The sequence below is a fragment of the Desmodus rotundus genome, chromosome 7, assembly GCF_022682495.2.
Source record: "Desmodus rotundus isolate HL8 chromosome 7, HLdesRot8A.1, whole genome shotgun sequence".
Classification (NCBI taxonomy): domain Eukaryota; kingdom Metazoa; phylum Chordata; class Mammalia; order Chiroptera; family Phyllostomidae; genus Desmodus; species Desmodus rotundus.
The window spans coordinates 19,811,853-19,838,723 of NC_071393.1; the positions used below are offsets into that span (position 1 = coordinate 19,811,853).

General features: G+C 54.9%; 2 protein-coding genes across 4 annotated transcripts; one reads left to right on the forward strand and one right to left on the reverse strand.

Moving 5' to 3' along the window:
* Positions 1–304: 304 nt before the first annotated feature.
* Positions 305–12,809, reverse strand: LRRC74B (leucine rich repeat containing 74B). Of its 3 annotated transcripts, none has more exons than XM_045192682.2 (9): positions 12,618–12,809; positions 12,183–12,325; positions 11,621–11,744; positions 10,516–10,722; positions 7,400–7,509; positions 6,317–6,432; positions 5,166–5,244; positions 3,393–3,488; positions 305–1,933 (listed from the first exon to the last, which is right to left on the reverse strand). In XM_045192682.2, exons 1-9 carry the CDS (start codon positions 12,769–12,771, stop codon positions 1,787–1,789), a joined length of 1,176 nt encoding a protein of 391 aa, XP_045048617.1. In that variant the 5' UTR covers positions 12,772–12,809; the 3' UTR covers positions 305–1,786. The 3 variants fall into 3 exon arrangements, with proteins under 3 accessions (XP_045048617.1, XP_045048618.1, XP_045048616.1); XM_045192683.3 differs by having other exon boundaries at positions 306–1,933; positions 11,621–11,705; XM_045192681.2 differs by having other exon boundaries at positions 306–1,933; positions 11,621–11,753.
* Positions 12,810–13,703: 894 nt separating this feature from the next.
* On the forward strand, positions 13,704–23,613 carry P2RX6 (purinergic receptor P2X 6). Its single transcript, XM_045192658.3, is given in 13 exon segments — positions 13,704–13,888; positions 14,555–14,705; positions 16,043–16,114; positions 19,211–19,286; positions 19,411–19,558; positions 19,632–19,712; positions 19,796–19,937; positions 20,019–20,128; positions 21,457–21,550; positions 21,638–21,703; positions 21,872–21,949; positions 22,036–22,089; positions 22,091–23,613. Coding segments are annotated over 13 exon segments (1,344 nt in total). The 5' UTR covers positions 13,704–13,754; the 3' UTR covers positions 22,229–23,613.
* The last annotated feature ends 3,258 nt before the right edge of the window (positions 23,614–26,871 follow it).

Below are 26,871 nucleotides of genomic sequence, written 5' to 3' on the forward strand. Positions count from 1 at the left end.
TTGCAGCGTCCTGCTGTGTCTTCACATGAGAGGGTGGGGAGAGAAGGTTTCTGGGGCCTCTTCTTCTAAGGACGCTAATCCTATTGGATCACAGCCTCGCCCACATGACTTCATTTAACTTTAATTACTTCCTGTCTCCAAATGCGGGCACATTAGGAGTTAAGGCTCTGGAGAGAATTGGGGGCACAATTCAGTCTGTAGCACCCTCGTTACTCGGGGCTCCAACCGCGCCATGCGCACTACTGCATCGTACCATGTTGCGTTTTTGAGTACTATTTATTTTTCTGATCATGAAAGTAACACATACTTAGAGTAGACAATGTGGAAATGCAGGAAAATATGAATAAAATTAAAATCCATAAACTCACAAACAGGGTCATTTGGGGGGGGGGTTCTTTTCCTTTTTTTTAAACACAATTTGGATCAAACAATATGATTTTTGTTTGTAACAGCTTTCTTGAGATATAGTTCATATGCCATACAGTTCACCCATTTAAAGTGGTACACAATTAAATCGTTTTTATATATTAAGAGTTATGCAGCCATGCCCACAATCAATTTTAGAACATTTTGATCATCCCCAAAGTGAAATCCATTCCCTCTACCTGTCAACTCCCAATCCATCCTATTTCCCCAGCCCTAGGCAACTTCTACTTTCTATCCCTGTAGGTCTGTTCCTTCTAAACATTTTGCATAACCTGAACCATACAATATGTGGTCTTTTGTGAATGACTTCTTTTACTTTGCATACATAGTGCTTTCACAAATTGTTCAAGTTGCAACAAGTACCAGTACTTCATTGCTTTTTTATTTTAACACCTTTATTCAGATACAATTCACATATCAAACAATTCACATATTTAATGTATACAATTCAATTACTTTTAGTATGTTCATATAATTGTGCGACTCTCACCATAATCAATTTTAGAACATTTTTATTACTCCAAATTTCACTCCTTCTTATTGCCAAATAATATACCATCATATGGGTATACCACGTTTTGTTTACCCATTCACCAGTTGGTGAGGATTCGCACTTTGTGGATATTATTAATAATGCTGCTATGAACACTTGTATACAAGTTTTCGTGTGGACCTATGTTTTTATTTCTCTAGGAGTGGATTCACCGGGTCATAGGGTAACTCCATGTTTAACCTTTGGCAGAATTGCCAAACCATGTGGTTTTTTTATACTGATTTTCTCACCTAACATTGTGTGTCATTTCCCAAATTGCTCACTGTGCTTTGAACACTTGGTTCTCAGTGTTTGCAGAATTCCAAATCTTAGTAACCGATCCCCTCTTATTTGCCACTTAAATTATTCCCAATTTCCATCATTATCAACAGCGTTGTTTCCGAAGAGCAGATTAGTCCGATCGTAGGATCAAAGGACACAGGCAGTTGTGAGGCTCTCGGTGCCATACGGTTAGCTGCCTTCCAAAAAAGTTGTGACAGTTTGCATCACGGCCAGCTGAGTGTGGGAATGCCAGTGGCACACCACCTTATATTTTACTTGTCTCCTGAACTAGTCATCAGAGCAGGAACTTGGGCATCTTTGGCCCCATGCCCAGCTCAGTATGCAGCACCTAGCACAACTTGGTGTTACATGAAGGAGTGAGTGCAAAGCAAGGCCCGGCTTAGTTCAGTGGTCAGGGATGGAGAGGAGGGGACAGGTGTCTGAGTCATTGTGAAGGTCAGTTCCACAGGACTCACCACCTGGTTTACCTGGGCACTCAGTGTAAACTCAGGGGGTAAGAAGGCATCGTGAGGTCACGCTCCACTATCATTTAGGGGCAGATGCTGGTCCGAAGACTGCCAGCAACTCTTTTCTGTACTGTACTCTGCCGGCACCCGTCTTTATGCAAAGCCCTGGAAGAACTGCCTTCACTGAGCTAGCGAGGTCGTCAAACTCTTGGTTCACCTGGATATCCTGAGGAGAAACCAATGAACATTTTCTGAGAACTTGACCTTTTTACTTATACACCCAAGTTCTTGAAGAAGCTCCTTAGGACAGCCTCTCTCCTATGGGTGACAATGTCATTAAACTATAAAACTAAGAACAGAAGCTGCTCCAGGGAGGCTTCTAGGGGCCTGCTCTATTTCCTGAGCTGGGGGCTGCTCATGTATGTCCTGCTCGTGAAAATTCACTGAGCTCTGCCCCTAATCTGTGTGCACTTTTCAGCATAAATGTTCTCAATTAAAAAAAAAGGGGGGGGGAAACAAAGGAGCTGGGGAGAGGAGAACGAGCACCAGCTGAGTCTTCTCTGCGCGGGCCCTTTCCATGGGGTCTGTCATCTCACCCTGCCTTCACAGTGGCCCTGGGTGGGAAGCGTTAGCCCCACTGCACATAAAAATGAGACTGAGTTCTCGGAAGAGTTTTATGAGAACTATAAGGATTCAGAAATATTTCCTTTAAAGCCAAGGGTAAAATCTGAGTCAGATTAGGCCAATGGTAACAGTTAAGGAAAAGGAAAATGGAAGACTGCATCTGGATTAGTGTTGATCTCTAATACAGAGTCCAAGATCTCATATAATGGGCTCAGCCCTTGGTTCCAGGCCCGTCTGATTCCCAATCCTGTGGTATGTCCGTTCTACTAACAGCTTCTGATAATAACCATACATAGTATCAAATAAGCATGTATGTGTTTTGTCAGGACAGTTTCATGTATCATTCCATTTTTTTAGAGTGACAGAATCCAGTTGTAAGAGGGATTCTCAGAGCAGAGGGAACATGGTCATGGCTTGGCTTTGGAGCCGTAGAGGTCAGGAAGATAGAAGGAAAGAATAATTGAAACCAGTTGTCCAGTTGCCTGAAGGACTGGAACTGTAAACATATGTCTCTGGAAAGGCTTTGGCTCGAGTCTGGTTTGAAATAAATCAGAGTAAGTGATTTACAACTAGGCTTTCTGTGAATAATTCATATTTGGGGATTCTCTCCTTAATGTTAACCGTCTTAGAAAAGGGTGACGTTTGTTTTTACATTTAAGAGGCAAAATTGAATGAAGAGAGGTCCTGGTTTCCCTCACAGCCACACAAGTGCATCTTCCAGCACCGTGATTCACTTGCAGGCAGAGGCTGGGTGGCCAAGGGGGCACCTTGCAAGTGCTGAATCTGCCAATCCAGGTATCAGCGAGCAGTGCGCATTGTCCCCCTGCATCACTTATTCTCTCCCAGCCAATGAAGAGCCCAGGCAGGGCTCCAAGGGGAGACCACGGTGGTACCCCCAGTCAGGAGTGGGAGTGGAGCCAGAGTGGCCTGGGGTGGAACTCAGACTCAGCTGTGCCATGTACATGCTCAGGGCTCTATTTCTCTAAGCCCCGCGTTCTTCCTCTAAATGCACCTCAGGGCTGTGGGGAGGTTCACAGGTGAGGTTTATGAAAAGTTCTTACAGAGAAATCCAGCAGTTCCAGGGCAGACACTGGATTACCCTGGACAGACTTGAGGACACCCAAGCAGCCTTCACTTCGCATAGGGTTCCTGGATACCTACGAAACACACACGCACACGAAGCTGAGACAAACTGGTCCCAGGGAGGCCGGGAGAGCAACATGAAGGGGAGATTAGGGACTCCTCATCTCTGGTGATGGGCCTCCTCATCTCAGCTCACAGATGTCTCCATCAGGCAGAATGCCCTGAGTGAGGCTGCAGGGCCGAGGGAGAGAGGAAGTAGACACTGACATGCCAAAGATACAGACACCCAGATACACCCCTACTCTTAAAGAGCTCACCAACTGGAGGAGAAGAGGGTAAAGAAACATCACAAAGTGTGATAAGTGCAATGAGAGAGTGTGAATGTGAACCAACTCTACCTGGGAGGCAGGTTGGGTGGGTGATCAAACACCTGAGCTGAGCTTTACAGGTGAGGTGGATAGAGCAGGATATTTCAGGAATAAAAGCAGCAGGAGCAAAGAGAGATGAGAAATTGCACCATGTCTGGAGAATTCCAAGGAGCTTGGGTGAGAGATGACTTTCAAGGCAGGAGGGAAAGGCAGGTGAGCAGAGCCCAGATCCTGAAGACATGCTGCCAGTGGCACAATACTAAACTTGAGTTTATCCAGTGGGGAGCCTCTGATGGGTTTTAAGCAGGGAGGGACAGAGGCATATTTCAGGTTTAGAAAGATCAACTGATAGCAAGTGGGAAGGAAGAGCCAGAGGTGAGAAACTAGCTGGTCAAAAAACTTGAGGGAAAGTGAGGCGGAGCAGGCAGCCCCAGCGCTCTGCAGCAGGTGCCATGAAGGAGGGAAGATGTGGGAAAGAGAGGGAGGGATAAGCACTGGGCCCCAGCTTCTGACTGGGTGAGAAGGAGCCCTCCCTCTATATCCACACATACCAAGAGGCAGCCTTTAGAGGGAGATGATACATTCAGGTCAGACTCTCAGAATCCCATGTGCTTATGGGACATCTGAGGGACCATCCAGCAGGTGGAAATTTGGAGCCAGAGCTGAAGAAAGAGGTCTGGCCTCTAGTGCAGGAAGTGGGCGGGTGGGGTGGGGGTGGATGGTGGGAGAGGAGTGAGCCTCAGGCTCGGGACCGGAGTGCTGCATGGGGTTCTTCTGCCAGGTGAGGGTCAGGCAGGGCTGGATGTCCCCCTTGGAACTTGTGGCACTGTCCTCTGAGCACATGCTGTTGGCACAGTGGTTCTCAGGGAGCTTCTCTACCCTCATTGCACCCTCAATTCTCTGTCTTCTGCTCAGCTGCTCCCTCCGCACTGGCCACCCTGGAGGAGGGAAACCCCTGCCATGTGCACAGGGCCTCAGGCAGGTCTGAGAAGTGACCAGCAGTACACTCGGGCTGATCCTGGGTTCTAGCAAGGCTAGAGGAAGAGCATGGGAGAAGATGAAGGGGAAGCAAGGGTGCTCAATCAGCAGCAGCAGAGCAGCACTCTGGTGGGCTCAGAAGGAGAAGGGACAGCTGGGAGACGTGGCGATGCCACTGAGAGGGGAGGATGGAGCAGGGAGGAGTCTGAAGCAGTGCGTCAGCACTGGAGTGGGCCAGACCAGAAAGGGGTGAGCGAGGGACAAGGGGAAGAAGTGTTACGAGAGGAATCCAGGAGGCCTGTGTTTCCTGTTGCCACTGGGGTGATGGCAGTTGGCAGGGGAGGGATCTGTATGGACAGGCTCACGCAGGTCTGCTGAGGACTCCCCCATCAGTCTAGCACTCACGACAAGAATCCTCAGTGTCTGGTTGACCCGGAGGCCCAGGCCCAGGCTCAGGGCTCCCACCATGGAGATATGGTTGTTGCTGCAACAGAAAGACATGTGCATTGTGCTACCTTCTGAGTTGCTGTGCAGAGCCAGATCATCCCAGCGTCCCAGCTGGCACTGCTGGTGCATCCCCTAGGTAGGGCTTCAATTCCAGTCTCTGCACATGCCCCAGGGATCCTGGGCAGGTCAGTGTGTAGAAGCTGGATGGTGACCCTCCTTCATTGGAGGCTCCCAATGTTCAGGGAGATCACCCGGCTGAGATGCCTGGAGATGTCCCTCCACCCCAGCTGTTGCCCCCAGCCCTCAGAGCTCAGCAGATGATCTGCTCCAGCTGACCCCTGGCACCTATCACCATGATAACATCTGTTTTGGAAAACCACCCAGCTCCCTTCCCACACCTTCTCCTCCTCCTCATGCTGGACCCAAATTCTAGGCCTCAGCATAGTACTTGGCCACTTTGTCTCTGAAGCCAGTCCTATTTCTCTCTGACTTCTCAAATTTCAGCATTTTTCATGGAATCCCCTGGCCTTGGCTCCTGCTATGGGATGGAAAGACGGGCAGAACTATAGCAGGCAGGCCCTGCTTACTCTGCAGCCCCTGGGAGGGGCTCAGCCATGGCAGTCCAAGCAGGACCTGTCGGGCCTCTGCCTCTCTCCATCCCTCTGAATCTGTGGCCCCTGCTCTGGTTACCTGCCGAGGGCTAAGTTTGCCTGGGTGTGGAAGAGCAGCTAACACACTGCAGGCCTCCCAGCAGCCACGTGCAGAGCAGAGCATGCACATGTGCCCACTTGTGGGAGTCAGCTTCTCTTCTGACAGGGAGGAAAACTCACAGAGCACCCAGCCCACACCAGGCTCTGATGAAGAGGCTTTTACATACGTTTGTAATTGCTAGCTCCTGCCTGTATGGTAGGAATTATGAGCCCAGCATATAAATGACCTCGAGTGAGAGGACAGAGCTGGGTTCTCCCGGGCTGTGGTCCAAGCCCCAGCACAGACTGGCCAGTTCGGGAATGAAAGTGGCGAACAGTAACAAGATCATGGAGCCCCTTGTCCCTGATGTGGCCTCAGGCCCACGCACTGTGACGTGGGGGACACCCCGTGCTCCTCACCTCATGTTGAGCTCCTCCAACACATTGTTGGTCTTAAGTGCCTCCCCCACTGCAGAGGCTCCAGGATCTCCAAAGCCATTGTACGAGATGTCCAGGACTCTCAGGAAGATGTTTGCCTAGGATACAAAAGAGCAAAGCCATGGGACCACAAGTGACAGTAGGGAAAGGGCCACAGCCTTTAAGCCCAGGGCACCTAGGGTGCAAAGAGCAGGGACTGAGCAGGACAGAGGTGTCAGGGCAGAGTCTCATGGCTTGGATGATGGTGACCAGTAGAGCTGAACAACTGGAAGCACAGCACAGAGGGTGGGTGTGGGTATGAACTCCCCTGAGATTGAGGGGTCTGCCTGTGGCAGCAGGCCCCAGAGACATAGTAAGCAGACCCCACGGCTGCTTGGGGGCCTCTCAAGGAAAAGTACCCCAAAGCACAGAGCAGCTCAGGGGCCCTGAGTTGGGTGAAACCTGCCCAGGGGGCTGTGATGGGGAGAAGGGCGGGAGCTTGTGGGTATGCTGGGAAGACAGGCCTGACACCTTGTGACCAGGGCCCCAGCTCAGCCTCTGTTGGAGGGCAAGGCAGTGGCTGCCATCCCCTGAGGAGAACCTGAAAAAGATACCTGACACAGGGGACATTGCAGGTGTTTGGTGCCACCTTTTCAGGGGCTGCAGCCACCCATTGTTGAGGCCCACAAACCACAACTGTGGGAGCAGGTGCGCGCTGGGATCCAAGGGCGCAAGGGTGTCTCTCAAGGAAGCACTTGTGCGTGCCCCATAGTGAGCATGTGTCACCAGTCTGTGCACTGTCCCCTACCAGCAGAGTGTCTGTGATATCTGGGGAAGGTGTGCCACCTTCAGCTGGAGAGCCCTCAGTAAGTGACTTGAGATTGGGCACAGTGTATTGAAGTCATTAAATGGGGCTGAGAAAATTAAGGACACCTAATGAAATATTTCTTAAGCTCTGCTTAAAAGATCCAAGGCTCATTTCTGAAGAGCTGCAGCGATGGGGAGCTAGCCCTTGGGAGACTTGGCTTCAAGGGGCAGGCTGGAGGGGCTGGCTGTGGGGTGGGATGGGGGTTGCAAACCTCATACCCCCAGTCCTCTGGCAAAAGAGACAGCTCCTGGGCCTCGAAGATGATTCCAGCTTATGTTAAGCTCTGTGAGTCCTGTATTTTCTGCCAAGGCTGGTCCAAGCATCTCCCCTTCCGAAACACCAAGACAGACATTCGTATTCACTCTGTTCATTCTTTCAAAGAATAATTCTGATGTCCACGGTGTGACAGGGTCTCTGCTGGGCATGAGGGTCACAGTTGAACCCACCGTGGGCTTTCCCTGCTTCCAAGGATTTCATGTTTAGTGGGGGAGATATAAGTACAAATGAATGGGATGTGAGCTATTACAACTACAAACTGGAGATATGGGAGCAGAGTGGAGGTAACCCTATTGAGGGAATGGTCAGGAAAGTGGGGACAGAGGAGATAAGCTTGAAGACTAAGGGACTCACCACGCATGCCTGTACGCAAAGAGCAGACGAGGAAAGACAAATGTGCAGAGGCACGGGGGGCATGGGGCACTGGGAGGAATACTGCCAGCCTGGCTCTGGGGGCAGGGGCAGGGGCAGCCTGTGAAATGAGGAGTGTTGGGCCACTGAGAGACGGTGAGAGGGCTTAAATGCCAGGCCAAGGGTCTTGGGCACTGCCCTATTATTGGCAAGGAAGCAGGGAGGTCTTTAATAAGTGAAAAGTCTGGCTCAGTTGGTTGGGCATTGTTCCGCAAAGTGAGGGTTCTCCAGTTCCATTCTTTGTCAGGGCACATGCTCGGGTTGCAGGTTCAGTCCCTGGTTGGGGCATGTAGAAGAGGCAACCGATCCATGTTTCTCCCTCACATTTGTGTTTCTATCCCTCTCTTTGTCCCTCCTTTCCCCTCTCTCTCAAAATAAGTAAAATCTTTTTTAAAAAGAAGTGGCAGGCTGGATTCCTCAGAGGGTATAGGGGATGGACTGGGGTGGGTGGGGGCAGAGATAAGAGGCTAGGGAACTAGTTGAAAGGCTTATGCCACAGTCTAGGCAGGAGGTGACGAGACAGACACAGCTGTTGTGGAGAGGAGGCAGTTGTGGTAGAGAAAGGAAATGGTGAGGGGAGGCATGTGGGGTGAGAGACGCTAAGAGATATTTAGTATGTAAAGTGAGCAGAAGCCCCAGCCACCCACACACCCCGCTCTTCACTGTCATCACTCTACCATTCTGACCTCTTCCAGGTCCAAAGTGCCAGCACCAACACACCTCCTGGCTGTTGCCCTGTGTGGAACTGTTGATGCCCCTCTTCACCTGGCTAACGGCTCGTCCGTCTAATCTGGGCTCTTTCCTGCTCAGCTCAGCTGGGCTACCTTGGGCCTCATGTCCACTCCTTTCATCCTTCCAGGCTCTGGCCATTAGACCTCTCTCCGCCTGGTGTGTCTCCCCCCCTCAGCCTGGTCCCCTGGTCCCAGCACCTAGCATAGGTCTAGCAAGGCTGGTCTGAAGAAATGCACAGAGGAAAACCAGATGAACTTACTGAGCACAGCGCGCAGCCAGAACACTGGCCAGCAGACACTTTTAGCACCTTGGAGAGCTCCCGCAAAGCTGTCAGGCAGCCCTGTGCTGCTGCCCTGAGAACAGGATTCCAGACTGAGCCCTGCACAGGGTCTGACTCCCACAAGTTCTCAGCTACGGTACTTTCCTCTTCCTCAGACACTTCCAGGGCCGGGAGGAGATGGTGGTGGTCCCTCACTTTGTAGGGAAGCCCTACTTTGCTAAACAGCTGGGGTATAAGAAGTTTCTTGTACATGCATGCGTGAATTAACCTCTCGTAATTTTAATGCTCGGTCTTTGTGACCCCTGCAGACAACCTATGAAGTAGGTGCTGCTGTTACGGTGGGTCAGGTGGGGAGACTGAGACCCAAGCTCCTTCACCCCTCGGGGGAGTCAGGCCCACCCACGGATCCTCACTTGGGGAAATAAAATGGCCCTCTATGTCTGTTCTTTTCCAGGCTGAGGACCCCCAGCTCTATAATTTGTGCAGCCTTCGCAGGGCCTTAGCTTCCAGCCCCCTCCATCCTGGCTGCCTCTCTGGCACTTGCCCTCTGATGGTGTAGGCCCAGAGGGACGCCTATACTTAGTTTGTTGAAAGTCTGAAATGAGTTTCTCTTTTAATTTCACTGACTTCTCATGATAATTATCTTAGAAGGCAAACTGGCTCTCTGGCAGTTAAATTCTAGGGCTGATTCTCACGGGCCAGGGATGGTGCCACAACATTCACTCTAAGCAGCTTGAGACAGAGCAGCGATTTCCAGACTTTCTGGATCAGACAAATCTCCTTGGGCATCTGGTACAATTCAGATGCATGGATAACCCCGTCCGTCCCACCACCACCACCCAAGAGTCTGGTTCAGCTGGTGTCCAGGGATCTGTATTCCTAACCCAGGGTCCCAGGTGATTTTTATCATTGATTGGGTGGTTGAGAGCAGGCAAAGCAGATAGCCCATGCAAAGGCCCTGGGCATGAGAGAGAGTAGTAAGACCAAGGAATCCCACTGCTGTCTTCCACAGCACTTAGAATAAATCTGCCTGCCTTTCACCAGGATTTGTAGCTCTACAGCCCCCTGTTGCTTCTCCACCCCAAGGCCTCGCCACTCTCCCCTGACTCACTAGCCCAGTCACTCTGTTATCTGTCAGTCTGGGAGATAGGCCTGCATGCTCTCTGTCCTTCTGCTTGAAATGCTCTCCATCTGATCTTGCCATGGCTGATTCCTGCCCACCCTGCCTATCTCAGTTTAAATGTCATCTCTGTCCAGAGGCCACCCTGGCCACCCCTCTAGTGAGTGGTCCCAATTCTTCTCTAGAATCATGCCCTGTTTTTTTTTTAAGCATCAAGAATTATGGAAAATTATGTTGTTAATATGTGTTCCTTAAGGCCAGGGGCTTTGTTTTGTTCATGGCTAGATTCTTAGTGGCCAAATCAGCTCCCAACAGAAGTAGCAGGAGGCATGGAGGTATTCATGGAGTGGATTAAGAGGCTCTCTGTGGAAAGAGTGGGAAAGGGGCAGGTCGAAGTGGGACCTGGGGAGCAGCAGCCAGAGCATGGATGCTCAGATTGGTCCTGCCAACCCCACCCACCTCTCCCCAGGAAGCTCATGCTCAAGCACCCCATGGTGGCCCTGGCCAGATACTACCTGCTTGGTCATTTAGCTGGTTATAGCTCAGGTCAAGGGACTTCAGGCCTGTGTGGGCCAGCAGGAGTTCAGCAAAGTACTGGGCTGCCTGCTCCTCCAGGCTGTTCCCTGACAGCTGGACCTTCCGTATGGCTGGGTTTGCCATGAGGGCGGCACAGACGACCTGGGCTCCCACCGCTCCCAGCTGATTCTCTGACAGGTCCACATCTGGGGGTCAGCACCAGTCCTCAGTCAGTGGGATTCAAAGCCAGGCACCATCCTCCTCCACCCTTCTTTACCCCCCAAACCTCCAGGCCAGAGGCAGCAGAAGGGCTTTGTAGCCAAACCATCCTGGGGCACATGGTGATTCTGACACCTATCAGCGGGGTTTCCTCAGGCCCCAGGCAGCTCCCCTGATGCCCATCCCCACCCCGTGTATCCAGTTACTTTTTTGCCAAGGGGCTAAAACCACCTACTTCCTGTTGCTGTGGAGAATGCTCGTGGTGGAGGTGCAGCCACCCTGTCGATTGTTGGTGACTGGCAGCCCACCCACAGAAGCCCTCACTGCTACATTTCCGGGACTGGCAACAACAGTCTAGGTGGCCATGCTCAGGGCACTTATGTGGGCCACACGCAGTTTCACCGATGCTCACTCATCACATCCTCAAGGGCTAAGTGGTATTGTTGGGCCATTTCCCAGATTGGCAACTGAGACCCAGCAAGGTTTGGTTCCTGCCCAGGATTACTCCACTCTTTGGTGGCAGAGGTGGCATTTGGATCCAGCCCCACCAAAAATCCACCCAGCCCTCCCTCCTCTCACTCTGCCCAGCCCCCACCTGTGTGTCAAAGGACCCTCCAACTTGCATTCAGTCATTCGGAGACCACCATGTGAAGAGTAGGCTGGCCAGGGGAGGAGGTGAGTGGGTGGGGTGGGTTGGTCAGGATAGGAGTGGCATCCAGCGTCGGATGCACCACAGAGGGCCTAACTCCACCCTTGGGATGAGGTCACACTCCAGCAACCCCAGCCAGCCCCAGGTGAGAAGGTCTGGCTGTGTGTATGAGGGGGTATACCCCTTAGGAAAGAGAGGACCCACGTCTGCCCACCTGCCCTAGGTTCAGCACCTACCACAGATGCTGCTGCTTTTTCTCAGGGCACATGCCAGGGCAGCCGCACCAGCCCCACAGAGCCCGTTGTCCCGAAGGTCCAGACGCTTGATATAAGGATTAGAGGTTAGTGCAGAAGCCAGAGCCTGGGCCCCCTGCAACAGAGAGGGTCCTGAAGGGCCTGGTGATTCCCAGGGCCGAAGGCCCAGACACAGATAGCTACTACTCTGGCTCACATTTCCAGAGCCAAGCCTGCTTGGTGCCTTCTGGGTGGAAGGCCCTCCTTTCCCTACATGACTAGGGGTCACCTGCTTCTCATTCTAGGATCCTCCCAGCTGTCACCTCCTGGAGCCTCTCCTGGCCCTGTAGCATGTTAGATGCCCCCTGCAGGCTCCCCAGCCCTTTACTGAGCTCTGTCATAGCCCCGATCCCACCTGTCACCCAGATGTGGGAGTGGGATAGGCCTGGCACAGAGCAAGGCCTGGGAGTGTGCAAGATGGACTCAGGAGGAAGGCCACACCCATGGCTGCCTCCTCCCAGTTCCTCTCCCTCCCAGCCCGGCCCCAGGGTTCCTCCAGGGGTACCTGGGGCCCCAGACCACGGTACCGCAGGTTCAGCTCTGGGGCTCTCCCTTGGTGCAGAAAGCAGGAGGCGGGCACGGCGCCGTAGGCCTGGCATGACCTCAGATAGAGCGTGTCTGTGACCAGTTCTCCAAGTCCATAGGTGCCTGGTAGGAGACAGGGAGAAGAATGTGGGTCTCTATTCAGGCACAGCCAGCCACCTTCCAAGGGCTCCCTGTCTTCTGTCACTACCCAGCATTTTAACATCACTCTAGAAGTATGTCAATGGTGGAACGTCTGATGCTCCCAGGAGCATTGCAGGGAGGGACAAGGGCTAGAGCTGCCACCGCTGCGCTGAAGGTGTCCCACGGAGGGGACAGAGGCCTCTGTCCACTCAGCCCTAGCCTGTCCCCTCTACCACTGCCGGAGACCGGCCTGGCAACCCCTGCCCGGGGGCACCTTCAGTCTCCAGGTAGAAGTCTGAGTCTGTGTCCGAACCCTCCTCGGCCTCCAGGGCCCCTGTAAGACTCCCAGCGGCAGCTGCCACTGCCTCTTTCTCCTGCTCTTCATTCTCCTCTGACTTCCCGCAGGCACCCGTCGTGGTTACACTCATTCTGCGATTGCGGGCTCCAAGGCTGGGACTGCGTTCCACCGCCCCTGAACCCAGCCAGGGAATTTGGGCGGAGCCTCCGGCTTCTTCCACCAATCGCGTGTGGTGTGCAGCGAACAGGCGCCCGCTGCTGCAAAAAGAGACGCGGTAGCCTTAACAACTTGGTGTTGATGGTTGCCGCAGAAACGGCCGCTGGTCTGCTTGACCTTGAGTAGGATCCCAGTTAGGCAGACAAGAACACGAGCCCCCGGCAGGCGCAATGTTGGGCGCTTTGCAGGCGCTTGTTCTCCCTAATGTCTCACACAGTTCGAGCATCGCCCACCTTCCCACGAACTGGGGAAGATGCCTGACTCCAGGCTTTTACTCCCTGAGCTTCTGCGGTAGGGACAGCTAGCTATGTGAGGGCATCACACGGGAGGGCTTGGGGCATCTTGTGGAGCCTGGCCACCCTCCTCTGGGGACAGAGTCAGGCTCTCTGTGGGTCTCAGTTCTCACTCATGCTCTAGCGTCTGTATGCAGCTTCCTTCACCAGGAATATCCATTCCTCCCCAACTTGGTTGAACTTCAGAATTTTCACGTTTGAGTTCAGAGGTCGCTTCTTTCTGAAGATTTCCTTGACCCTTCCTGGGGACTCCTGCAGCCCCCAGGCCGTCCTCTCACAGCACCTATAACACCTGTCACCCCCTCGTCACCCAAGGAAGTGAGGCCAGAGGACAGCGGGAAGGGGCTTCTCTCTGTGGGCCCAGGGTCCCCCAGAGAAAGACTGGAGACAGTGAAAGGTCCGGGGCAGCTGGGGGATGGGACTGAGCCCAGGGCGGGGGGGTGGGGGATGGGGGGTGGAGGCTGGATTCTGTCCCAAATAGATTCTGTCCCTTTAATAGCTGTTAGCCTGGTCCTTCTTGGGCTCCTGCTTTATCTCCTGTTCAGCTGTGACTGCAGCTGCTGTGCTGACTCATGTGCCCCAGCAGCCAGCAGGAGCTGGGAGCATGGGCTCCCTAGGGGCCTTGACTGGCTGGGGGCTTCTGGATTACAAGACTGAGAAGTATGTGATGACCAGGAACTGGCGGGTGGGCGTCCTGCAGAGGCTGCTGCAGCTTGGGGTCGTGGTCTACGTGGTAGGGTAAGAGAACAGCTTTTGGCCACACTGGCCGGAGGGACTGTGACCGGTCCTGCTGGGCTGAGGGTTGAAGGTTTGACTCTTTAGGGGCCGGGCTAGTGGTAGTGGAGGCAGGGCAGGTTGCGACAGGGTAGTGGGTAGGGGGAAGGAAGGGTCTCTGTCCATGTAGGGGCCTGTGGGCACAAGAGCAAGCTGTGTGTCTGTGTCTTCCTGTGTGCCTCTTCTTGGCCTTGCCCCTAGCCCCTTGTTGGGCTCTGGGCACAGAGCAGGAAGGGCTCCACCCCTGCCTGGGGCAGTGCAGGAAGTGGTCTCTGACACCAGGGAGAGCTGGAACCTAAGGCCCCTGACAGAGACCACCAGTTCTGGCTGGGGAAGAGGGAGGGTGTTGGCTTGTGAAGGAGGTAGTGGGCATTTCCAAGCCCATGGCTGCCTACTAGGAGACATCCACGTGGGCACTGACTCTCCAATGATGGCCTGTGCTTGTGGCCTGTTCAGGGTATTCCGGGTTGGGGGGTGGGGACACGAGGGTGAAGAGGGGGCAGGGGACCTGAGTGGTGTACTGGTAACCTATAGTGAGTGAGGAAGAGAGACTGAGCAAGCAGGGCCTAGCTCTGCCACTTCTCACAGTGTGCCAGGGACACACTGTACTGCCCATCACCTCCTCCCCAGGTGGGCCCTCCTCGCCAACAAAGGCTACCAGGTACAGGACGTGGACCCCCAGATTTCCATTATCACCAAACTCAAAGGGGTTTCTGTGACCCAGATCAAGGAGCTGGGGAATCGGCTGTGGGATGTGGCTGACTTCGTGAAGCCGGCACAGGTGGGTGTGTCAGCTGCTAGGCGCTGATGCCTCTGACACCACCATTGCAGCGAGTGTGTGCAAGAGAGGCATGCGATGCCAGAGGAGGGTGCTGGCACCGTCACAGGGCTGGGCTTAGGAAGAGCCTCACAGAGGAATGGCACCCGGACAGGGATATCGGGAATGTGTAAGAAGTGCCCAGGTGAGTGAGAGGAGGGGTCAGGAGGCCAGGCCAGGAGAGCTACATTTACAAAGGTTGCATCTGAAAAATAATGGAATGTTTAGAAACTTGACACTGAGCTTGAGCTTGAGGGTGAAGTGGGAGAGGACTGGAGGTCCAGGGCCTGGAACTTCCTGCATGCTCACCTCCCTGCCCCAGGGTGCTGCTGTCAGACCCTCCTCCTCTGCCCTCCCACACTACACTTCGGGCCGCTTCTCCTTCTACCCAGATTGTCCACGGCCTGTTTCTCCTCTGTCCTGCTGGTGCCCAAATTGTGACCTGGTGAGCACTGGCCCCAAGCACACCCACCGTGTCCAAAGAAAAATCTCTTCCCTTTCCCAATGTGTCCTGTGTTCATCCATCAGTGCCAGAGCTGGACTCAGGTGGACATCTTCCTGTCCCTCCCCCATCCTATCCATCTCCTAACAGTTTCCACTGTGGCACTTGCCCTGCCTGGCTGAGGCTGTGGTCTTCTAGTGAGTCCCCAGGTGCACCCATGCAGCAGCCAGGCGGAGCTTTCACATGTGACGTCATCCGAGCCTGCCAGCCCTTGCTTTCACCCTCGGAAGGTTTCCTGTCCATGATGGTGGCCACCAAGTCCCTCTAGGTCCTGGCCACTGCCATACACCTCTGCCCTCTGCCCAGCCCTTGCCTCCCCTTCCTGGGTGTACATTGCCCCAAATTCACAGAGCTCTCGTGCTCAGCACATGGGTGCCAGCCACCCTTCCTGTTCCTGGCCACCTTTTTGCCCAGGCAGAACTCACCACCTGCTCCCCTGGCTCTTGGCCATGCGTGCAAGGAGGGATCCACCTTCCCACCAGCCTGGGAGGGTGCTCAGCCTAACTCAGTGCTGGATCTTTAGTGCCTAGAAACGCTCTTAGAAAATTCTGAGTGAGTGAAAGTGGATATGAGAAATAAACTTGTCTCAGAGAGGCAGACACAGGCTCAGAAATGGCCAGAAACTCAGCCAGCCCCCCATCACCTCTCCTTGCATTTGCCCCATGGAGGTATTGTCCTGGGGCCCGGGGTGATGACTCGATGAGGCCAGGGCTCCTTCCCTCCCACACAGAGCTGCCAGCTGCCGTCCTCTCCCGTGGAGGGAGCCTTGCAGGCGCAAACCCCGACCCTTGTCTTCCAGGGAGAAAATGTGTTCTTCTTGGTGACCAACTTCCTTGTGACACCACAACAGGTTCAGGGCAGGTGCCCAGAGGTAAGGATGCCCAGGAGCCTTGCAGCCTTGGGTCACCAGCCGTGTCCTCCTTTCTCCTTCCCAGGGTGACAAATGGCTCATTATGTGCTACTGTGTCCCAGGCACTGGGACACAGCCTTTATGTGAATCGTTCATTCAGTCTTCATGAGCACCCTGCCCGGTGGGAATTGCTGCAATTCCCATTTAAGATGAGAAGACTGAGGCTCAGTGAGTTGAGTTGCTTACCCAAGGCCTCCCAGCCTGTGGGTGACAGGACTCTGACCTCTGAGAGGGAGGCTTCCAGAGCCTTCCACTGTCATTCCCTGTGGGGTATCCAGGTCCCTCCCAATTCTGGTTCTGCCCCTCGGCACTCTCAAGGCTGTCAGGGTGACAGTGTGACCCCCAGAACTGGGCACAATGCCCAGGGGTCTCATAGCAAGAGCCAGGCTGGGAGGTCCCCTCCCCTTCTCCATGCCCAGCCTCTATTGATGTGTCCCCAGGCAGTTTTCGTTTTGGATGGCAAACATGGCACACCCCTGCATACGAGTTCAGGTGTACTTATGATCTCTGGGTACTTTTTGCTGTGACTGTGACCGAGCAAGAGCCCCACCCTCTGTTCATTTCTCAAGCAGAAATGCAGATTCTCCCCCTGAAATCTTACCTTTTCCCTCACCTAGACCTGTGACCAAGCAAGAGCTCACAGCCCAATGTGCATATGCAGAAGCCCACACTGGTACCAAAACTGTCACCTTACCAAGCAAGGGCTCACTCCCCAATGCACATTGGGGCAAATTCTATGGTACCAGCTCTTGGGAAAAGAAAGAGTTTTATTTGCGAGTTTGGCCAGCAAAGAGATAGGTAAGGCTCAGATCTGTCACCCTTAATCCAGGGTTGGTGTGGACAGGGGATTATAAGAGGCCTCAGCTCCGGTTCTTCCTGGACAGCAGACCCTTTACTCCTGAAAGTTCCCCTGTGTTCAGGTTCTGGTCCTGTCCTGGTCCTTTGGTCCCATGGTAGTGGGGGGGCAGTTGAAGGTTCACAAGGGTTAGATTGTACATGGTGTTCCAAGGTGGAAACTTTGGCTCTGGGTCTTGTTAGAAGCAGAACCAGTTTTAGGTCGTCCCGCAGTTACAGGCACGCCCCTGGGATCTGGGTGTGTCACAGAGCACACTCGCTGTTCTCCCCCCCCAAATTGGGGTTTTTCCCCAATTTTTTTATTGCAATAAAATACACAAAATGTAAGATTTATCATCTTAACCATTTTTAGGTGTACAGTTTCCCAGCTGTAATTTCATTTGAACAGTTGAGACCAGGACATAGCCCCGGAACCTACCTCCCTGGTGACACCTTTCTTTAATTGAGTCCGACATTTAATTGCTTGCTGGGCTGGATTAAATGCTGGACTGTGTGATCACCTGTCCCCTGAACCCTGGTGGTTGGTCCTGCCACAGTTGTGGAGGGTGCCACATGTCCCTGGTTGGCCCTGTTCTCAAAAGAAGGGACTCATGTGCACAAAGCTTATGCTTATCCTTCCCCCTCTAATGCTCAGAAGACATCTGTTTCACACTCAGTTTGTCAGCTATTCTGAGTTTTGCTGGGGCCATGGTTCTATGTTTTCTGACTCCACCTGATTCCTCTTTGCCCATGTCCTGACTTTTGGCCCTTCCCAAGAGACTGCTGGGGCTGGGAAATCATTCATTTGATCTGAAAACTCAGCTGTCTGAGAGTAGCCAGAGTTCCTGCCAACTCCTCTCAGGGGCCCTGATCGTCTGGCCCCTCCTAGCACGTGCACTGTGTTCCTGCAGCAAACACCTGCCGAGCCTCCCCCAGGCCAGTGCTGGTCTTACAAAACCCTGTTCCCTGTACTTCAAGGAACTCCTGCCCAGGCAGCCCAGCCAAAGGGATGGTCCCACGATAGGGGCAGAGGCTGCAGCCGGAAGACCCAGAGAGGTGCTTCTGCCAGCCTGGGGCCTCAGAGAAAGTTTCCTGTAGGACTGGAGGCTCAAGTAGGGTCTTAAATATGTGCAGGCAGAGGAGGCTGTGTGGGCAAGGAGCCTGAGCTATGTATGGGAGGTGAGCCAGCTCCAGAGTCAGTTACCGCTGAGTGGGTCTGGAGCCTAGACTTGGACTGGGGTGGGAAGGCGGTGACCCGAGATCTCAGGGGCCCTGTGAGCCCCACTAAGGAGCTGAATTTGGTCACAGGAGCAGCAGGCAGCCACGGATGGGCTCAGGGGAAGGGTACTCCATCTTCTGTACATGGGCCATGCCGGTTGCTGGTGGAGGCAGATGAGGGCAGAAGCAGGGCCCTGTGGTGGTCACCAGGGGGTCCAGCTGGGGGATATGGTGGCCCAGCCAGTGTGGAGAAGAGGGGCAGACTCAGTACTCAGGTCAAGACACTGGGCAGAACAGGTGGCCCCACACTGTCTCCAGCCTACTCATCACAGTCCCACCACCCACAAGGTCCCATGGTCTCATTTGGCTTTTCAGAGTCCCTGAGCCCTTCCCTGTTCCTCCCACTGCCTCTGAGCTGGGCTCCCTGGACAGTGGTGTCTGTCCTCTGCTCCAGGCGGAGCCATGTCTGTGCAAGTGCCTGATGCTCAAGGGTCTGGGACCCCAAGAAAGCTCACCACCTTCCCCCCTGGCTAATCCCCAGAACTCTGTGTTCAGTCCCCAGGTCAGGGTTAGGGTTAGGGTTAGGGTCAGGGTACATATGAGAGGCAACTGATGGATGTTCCTCGCTCACATGGATATTTCTCTCCCTCTCTCTACCTCTTTTCCCCTCTCTCTAAAAATAAATAAATAAAATCTTAAAAATAAAAGTGAATTAGGATCAGAGGAGCTGGGCCTGGATGAATCACTTCTGTCCCCACCAGGGAGAGAACCTCTAGGAGGAAAAGTCTTACCATGCCCTACAGCACAGCACCTGCACCCCATCTGGTCAGGGGCTGCTTGTACTCCCTGCTCTAACCACCTCCACTTATTTTCGCCCTCCAGCTTTTCCATGTGCCCCCAAACTCAGGGATCCCTAGGGGGCTAAGGTGGGAGGGACATGTCCCTGTGGACAGCAGCGCTGGTCACCCACTGGGCCATTGACAACTGTGCTCTCACCCATCTCAGCACCCGTCCGTCCCACTGGCCAGCTGCTGGGCCCATGAAGACTGTCCCGAAGGGGAGACGGGGACACACAGCCATGGTAACAGTGGGCCCTGCCTTCCAGTGCTATGACTGGAAGTGAGGTTCGGGGGCAGGTTGGGACCCTGGGTGGCTCCTGAATGTGGGCCTGGTGGTGCCTCTGCGTCTCTCCTTTTTGTCAATAGCCCCTTGTCCATCCAGCCCCACTTCAGGCCCAGAGATTGTCTTGTGTTTTCAAGGCATAAAAACAGGCCAGTGTGTGGTGTTCAACGAGACCCACAGGACCTGCGAGATCCAGGGCTGGTGCCCTGTGGAGAGCGGCACTGTGCCTGTGTAAGTCTCCCCCAACTCCCAAGGCAGGGCCCCAGGACCAGCAGAGCCTGCCCCTGACTCCCCCTGCCCACAGGCAGCCCCTGCTGGTCCAGGCAGAGAACTTCACACTGTTCATCAAAAACACTGTCACTTTCAGCAAGTTCAACTTCTCCAAGTAAGCATGGGTGGGTCTTCACAGGCCCCAGGCCCTCCTTATCACCAGCCTGTCCTGACCTTTCCTCCCCTGGTCCCTCTCAGGTCCAATGCCTTGGAGACCTGGGACAACACCTATTTCAAGCACTGCCGATATGATCCCCTCTCCAGCCCCTACTGCCCGGTGTTCCGCATTGGGGACCTCGTGGCTGCTGCTGGAGGGGACTTTGAGGACCTGGCATTGCTGGTGGGTGTGTGGAGGGTTCTGGGAGGACTCGGGGAGGGTCTGAGCCCAGGAGCCCATGGAACAGTGGTGTGCTGTGTGCAGGGCGGTGCTATAGGCATCCGTGTCCTCTGGGACTGCGACCTGGACATCAGGGGCTCTGACTGCCGACCCGACTACTCCTTCCAGCTGCAGGAGAGGAGCTACAACTTCAGGTGCCACCCCCACAACCCCCAGTGCCCGCATGCTGCTCCTTGGCCAGGTCCACCTCCACCTGTCCTCCTGTGGAGGCCAGGACAGACCCTAGCCCAGCCCCCTGGATGCTCTGCTCTATGTAAGAGGGGGTCCCAGGAGCAGAAGGGAGGATTCTCAGCTCCAGGTCCCCCAGCACAGATTCTGTCCAGCCTCTTTCCTGAGCTCTCCCCCCTTTACCCGATATGCCCCCACACACCGTGTTATTGCTGGGACCCCTCACTTCCAGCCTCTCCTCCACCCCATCCTGCCTCTAGCATCTCCCTGCCACAGCAGAGAGAGCTCTTTTTTACTTTTCCCTTAAGGTTTTATTTTTTAAATCTACAGAAAAGTTCAAAGATTAGTACCATGAGTACCCATATACTCTTTATCTGGGTTCACCAGGGTTTTGGTGGTGGCGGGTTTTTTTTTTTTTTTTTACCATTTTGCCACCCTTGCATCTCCCCACATCTCTAGACTGAGCCAGATGTATTTAGATAGATTTCAAGTGCAAACATTTAAAAGTAAGTGGCAGGCATCCAGATACTCGCCCCTCTCCACACTGCTGAGCCTGAGGACCTCCCCATGGGACCACTGTCCTACTATCACACTCGAGAAATGTGACATTGGCAGACTAAATCTCATATTTCAATTTCCCCAACTGTGGCAATGATGCTCCTAAATCTTTTTATTTTCCAGCCCAGGATGCACTCAAGAATCTTGCATGGCATTTACTGTCATGCCTTGAGTCAAGCAGACCTCCCCTTCCCTGCCCAGAATGATTCTGCCACCTCAGGTCATCTCCTCACTGTTGCTCATGCACACACGCGCACACAGCCACCAGGCCTGGACATGGTGCTCCCGACTCACTGCTGGGCCTGGCCTCACTGCCTCCCCAGCCCTTGGCTCCCTGCCCACACCCTGCTCCTCCACTTCTGGGCTCTCACTGGTCCTACTTTCTCAGCCTGGAATCCTTCCGGAACCCACTGAAACTACCCTGCAGGAAGCCTGCCCGGTTCCTGCAGGAATGTGAGTTCCCCACTCCAGACCCTCACAACCCTGGCCTAACCCCACATCCTTCTACCCCCTGCTGTTGGTGTCCATTCAGAGACTCTTCTGCCCTCGTCCCCTCAGGAAGTGGGAAGCTTCTGCGAGGCAGATGCTGGTTTGCTTTTCCCATGTGCCCTCAGCAAGGACACAGAGCTGAGCCCAGGGGTCTGGGCTGGGGCTGGGGGTTGATGGAGTCAACAGACAAGCAGAAGGAGGCCTGGGAGTGGGCGGAACAGGCCACCAGACTTTCTCTTGCCTGCAGGACAGCCTCTCACTGGTGGGAAGCCTCAGGTGTGGAGGCCCGGAGCCTGCTTAAGCTCTATGGGATTCGCTTCGACATCCTAGTTGCTGGACGGGTAGGAGGGGCCAGGTGGGGTGGGCAGGGTGGGGGTGGGAGGAGGCGACAACCATAAACAGAGAGGCTCAGCCCAGGTATCTCTCAGGCAGGGAAGTTTGGGCTCATCCCCACCGCCATCACTTTGGGCACCGGAGCAGCTTGGCTGGGCATGGTGAGCGTGGCCAATGCGGGCTCCCTCTGGCTGCAGACAGGGTGCGCCCAGCCCAGCCTGCATGCACATGAGCCCCCTCTGTCTGCTGTTGAGTCTCGGGGTGAGGGTTGGGGAGGAGGCAGGAGGGTAGGCTGGGGCCCAGACATAGGTCTATCCTGCGTCTCCCAGATCACCTTCATCTGTGACCTGCTGCTGCTGTATGTGGATGGAGAAGCCAATTTCTACTGGATGACCAAGTATGAGGAGGTGAGCTACAGGCCTGCTCCTCCACCAGGTGCTGCTCCACTTGGAGGGTGTTGGCCAGAGCCCTAACCAAATGTCCTCATCTGCAGGCAGAGGCCCCGAAGGTGACTGCCAATCCTGAGCAGACAGACCTGGCCTCCACACCCCCGAACCCGGCTGCCCAGGTGTCTTAGAGGAGGCCAAGCACCTGCCCCCATGGCTACTGCCGCTGCTGGGAGCCAGACACTGAAGTCGGGGTGGCCATGCCCAGGCTCCCGCCCCCACTTGCTTGCCCATTCTTGAGGCCTGTAACCATTCCCTGTAGTTGGGAAGGGTCAGGCCCAACCTTGGGGGACCTCAAGGATGAAGCCCCAGTAGAACCACTGTTGGGAGGTGGGGAGAATTCTACCTTCAACTCCCAGGCCGACTGTGCATCCTTGGCTGCAGCCTTGGAGCGCTGCTGGGGAGCGACAGAAGCCAGTTCTGCAGAGATTTGCAGTGGGACAGAAGCTATAAAGAAGGGGAGAGCCCTGGGCCTATGGTTGGAGAACTCTCTCCCAAACTCCACCCCCTGTGCTCCTAGCAGTGGCCTGCTCACCAGCTGTCAGCACTGACCCTCTCACTGACTGTAGCTAACCCCATTCCTGCCTGGCTTCCAGCCCTCCCCCCAATGCCAGCGCCCCCTCATAGGAAGAGCCCTCACTGTCTCAGCTGTGCTGCCCTGGAGGCCATGCGGCCGGAGTCCACAGCAAGGCAAAAGGAAGCCTGAGAAGAGGCGCTGCCTCAGCTGCTCTGGTGAAGGGTTGCAGGGGACAAGTACCCCTAGACTTGAGCCTCTTCCATGGCAAGGGAGCGGGGTGGGCAGGTGATCCCACCAGGCACCCCAGGCAAGGGCACAGGTACCTCTTGGGCCCACACCTGCTCAGCTTATGGTCATCAGGGTCTTTGTGACCTTCTATATGCCTCCTTGGTAACCGTCCCAAGACCAGCCCCCTGGAACCTGCTTTCTGGGCTTCCTGGGAGCCGTGGGGGTGGGCAGAATGTATATCTGAAACCCAGTCCTGTCCACTGCCACGCCTAAAAACCTGTCTGGACAGCTGGAGGCAGGAGGCCTTGTCTGTGACCGCAGGTGAAACCCAGTGGCTGAAGGAGTGTCCCTAACTAAGGACACAGAGCCCCCAGCAGGCTGGCCCAGTTTTGTGTCTGGAATCCTTCTGGGCTCTGCGTCGTGCCTGCTGGAGAATTTCCCCAGGTCTGGGAGACCCATGGTCAGGAGGGGAGGGACAGGGACTAAAGGAGTCAAACCCTCTCTTAGTCCTGGGCAGGGATGTAGGAGTACTCACCCAGGAAGGCGAGGGCTGCTTCCTCATGGGTCCCTGGTCCAGGCACACGCTAGCAACTTGCCAGTGGAGTGATGTGGGTCATTTGGGTAAGGCTGGGATGGGGCTCAGGCAGGTGAGCATCTGGAATCATTGGCACCTGGAGCCTGAGCAGAGCTGTGGGCCCCTGCTGCCTCTCAGTCCCTGGAGCAGGGTGTGTGAGGAGGCAGGTTCGGAGGGGCCAGGGAAGAGAACATGGCCATGGGGCCTGTTTGTTGGAGCAGGGCCTCACGCACCTGGTTGTCCTCAGGGCCCAGACAAAGCTGGTAACAGCTGCAGGAAGTTGAGGAGTAAAGCCTGCCAAAGCCAGCAGCCTCCTGTGTGGTCCTTACAGGCAGGAACAGGGAGTTGGACATTTCTACATTTGACAGAGCACAGTGTGGGAGGGGCAGAGTGGGCCTGGGGATCCCCCAAAGGACTGGGGTCTCACAGCCACTCGGTGGGCTGGAAGGTACATGGAGCAGGCGCAGGTGCTTGAGCACCCACACATAAGCATGTGTACCATACACACATACCATCCTGAGCCCTTATCACAAAGCCCTTGACGAGGTAGAGGGAGAAAAAGAGAGATGGAGATGGAGAGAGAGAGAATGAATATGAGGGCCAGCTGGGCCTGAAATTAGAAACAGGTGTTGCCTCTGTCTGCACACATCTGTGCTCCCCAGGGCACCAGTGCAGACCACGTGGGCTCTTGCCTGAGAGGAACCTGTGCCCATGCAGACGTGCCTCTGCATCCCCGGGAAGGCTGCAGGCACACACCATGGTCTCTCGGAGCCCAGGGAAACGAAGGCAACTTGGAACTCCACTGCCCTTTCCAGGCGGCTCTGCTCTCTGGATGCACCCCTGAAGGACATGTGGAGAGCCTGGGGGGAAATCCTGATCCTACCTGTCACAGACCCCTCCTCACCTGGTGCTTCTTGGGGCGTGTGGCTCCCCTCTGAGGTCAGCAGAAGGCACTGGCCTGACGGCAGGACCCTGGGACCTAGGCCTGGCTGTGTTCCTGACTCAGGGCTGTCCCAGGGCTGGTGCTTCCCTGTGTGGAACCTAGGTGCCTTTGCTGCGGATTGAGGACAATCACCCGGTTCCTGGGGGCAGGCGAAGACTCAGTGCCACAAAGAACACAACAGTGGACAAGGAGGCAGATGGTTGCTCGAATAGTTATTATTGTAGACCCTTGGGGCTATTGGGCCTCTTACCTGCGCACCCCACCCCAGCTGCCCAGGTGGCTGGAGTTGGTCATAAACTAGAAGATGCTAAGCAAACTGTCCATCACACCAGCCCTGGCCATGGCCCACTCCCAAAGGCTGAAAACTCAGAACCTGTGCTGAGCTCTAAGGTCCTGAGGAACACTCCGCATGAGCAGGCCTGCAAACATGAGCTGTCCCAGACAGAGGGCTCCCAGGCCCTCCGGCCTCCTGAGGAGGTGGGGGAGGGTGGGCAGGCCTCCAGCTGTCCTCATGGTCCGGTGGGCTGCTCCATGAAGCAGGGCTCCTTGGCCGGTACCTTTGGGGCTGCATGACCTGCGCTGTCTCCTCCAGGCTGCCATAGGGGGACACCACGCAGTATGGGGCAGCTGGCTGCTACAACTGCTGCTGGTTTTCCATGCTGTACCAGATTACCAGAGCTGAAAATACCACGGGTCCTGCAGGATTGCACAATCCTGAGGGGCAGGTCCCAGCCCTTTACCCTCCTTGCCCTCCCTGCTCTCCTGCAGCCCACCAGGGCCCCAGCCTGGCCCTCACTCACCCATCAGCAGCCAGATGGACAAGCGCAGCCAGGTCAGGTAGCTCAGCCTCAGCATGAGGCAGGTGTTGAGGAGGATGCTCAGGGCTGCAGGCAGGGGCACCAGGAAGGTCTGCAGGCCCAGGACCTGATTTCTCAGGAATCCACAGAGCCTTTCTTCACTTCTCCAGATTCCGGAGACAGCTGCCCACTCCCCATACAGAGAGTGGTGGATGGACATGCTGGCCTCTCCAGCCTTGTGACACCCTGGTTCACCCTGCCGTGGTAGAGGAGGAAGGGACAGAGGGAGCTGGCTCGGCTGACAGTGAGTGGGTGTTGGCCGGGGGACGTACCTGCAAGGTGTCCTGCTGGTGCGGTTGCTGGTGGCCCCCAGGATGAGGAGACTAAGCACAAGCATGGTAGTGCTGAGTAGGAGCAACCAGATGTAGCCGCAGCGTGGGAGGTGCACAGCTGAGTCCCCAAAGACCAGCACACAGCCCAGGGTGATGGCCAAGGCCACCATGACACCTAGTCCCAAGCCACAGGGGGCTCCAAGGCTGCACCCATCCAAGAAACCCAGGTGGGGTGTTAGCGCTGGCTGTAGCTGCCTGAGCTCAGGGGCTGAGGCCTGCTCAGTGCCCACTAGCCGGTGGTGGTTTTGGAAGGACTTGTATTCCTTGGCCACCAGGCCAGAGCTGGCTAGGCCTGGGGAACTAAAAGGAGGGAACTTCTGGAAGCATAGCACGATTATGGTGGTGGCCACAAAACTGTAGGCCAGCAGCATGCCAATGAGCAGGAACTGGACCAGTGCTTCAAGGTCCGGCAGCACCGCCATGAAAGCCATGAGGACCCCAAACACCAATATGCTCACCACGGGCACCTACGTCCGGGAGTGCATGTTGGCAAACGCCTGGAAGAAGAGCCCATCAGTGGCCATTTCCTATCAGCCTCTCTGCCCAAGGCTGACCCTGGTTCCTCGCACTCACTGTAACGCTCCTTGGTAAGAGTCCCATATCTGATTTTCCAAACACCAATCCCTGGAAGCCCCAGCTAGCTACCTAACTCTCTAACCCCCAGGGCACACTCTGTGAAATCTGCCAGAGCAAAGGATGGTAGGCAGCTGAAGAGAATCCACAGGGGGTGGGGGAGGGTGTTGCTTAAACCCAGACCATTTGAGGGGCCACTGTGAACGTGACCCCTTGCCTCCCTTGACCTAGCAATGGTAGGCAGGGTAAGAAATCTGCATTTTGCATTTTTAAAAAATTTACTGTAGCTATTTCTTATGTTACCTATATTTAACTCCTTTTCATTCCTCTATGAAAATTCTAGCTCATTTAGGTTATGCTTAGAAGGCCAAGAAAAGGGGCTGTTTCGTCTGTGGGGTAAACACAGACACTGCCATGGACCAGCAACAGGCATGGAGGGAATGGGAGCCAGAGGTGAACTCAGGGCTCAGTCACCCTTCCAGGAACCTTGGGAATTCTGTGTGTGCTTTCACCAAGGTGTGTGCATGTGTGGATAATCCTTTGGCCTCCTGCAATGACCATTTGTGGGGTCCCCCTGCCCTATCTCCTCCTGTTGCCATGTGCTCTCCCCCAAACGGCCAGTTCAACCTGCAAGTGTTGCTGGCTGGCTTCCGCCCACCCAAGCCAGGCCATGTGCCCACGCAAACCTTCCAGCTCTCTGACCTCCTTGTTCCCCTGCCTGCCCCACACACACCATCCATCCCTCTTTGCTGAGATGTTCTAAATCTCCGTGAAGGTAGAATTAACACCTCCCTCCCTCCTAGAGTTTCCCAGGCACTTCCTTCTGGGAACTTCTCCCGGTGGTCCTCATCTCATACTC

Excerpts from the sequence above, each read along its gene's own strand:
- LRRC74B (XM_045192681.2), bottom strand. The coding sequence starts at position 12,771 with ATGAGTGTAACCACGACGGGTGCCTGCGGGAAGTCAGAGGAGAATGAA. Across the intron at positions 11,754-12,182 it reads ACCGTGGTCTGGGGCCCCAG|GGGGCCCAGGCTCTGGCTTC; the intron begins GTACCCCTGGAG and ends TCTCTGTTGCAG. Across the intron at positions 1,934-3,392 it reads TGGAACTGCTGGATTTCTCT|GATATCCAGGTGAACCAAGA; the intron begins GTAAGAACTTTT and ends GTTTCTCCTCAG.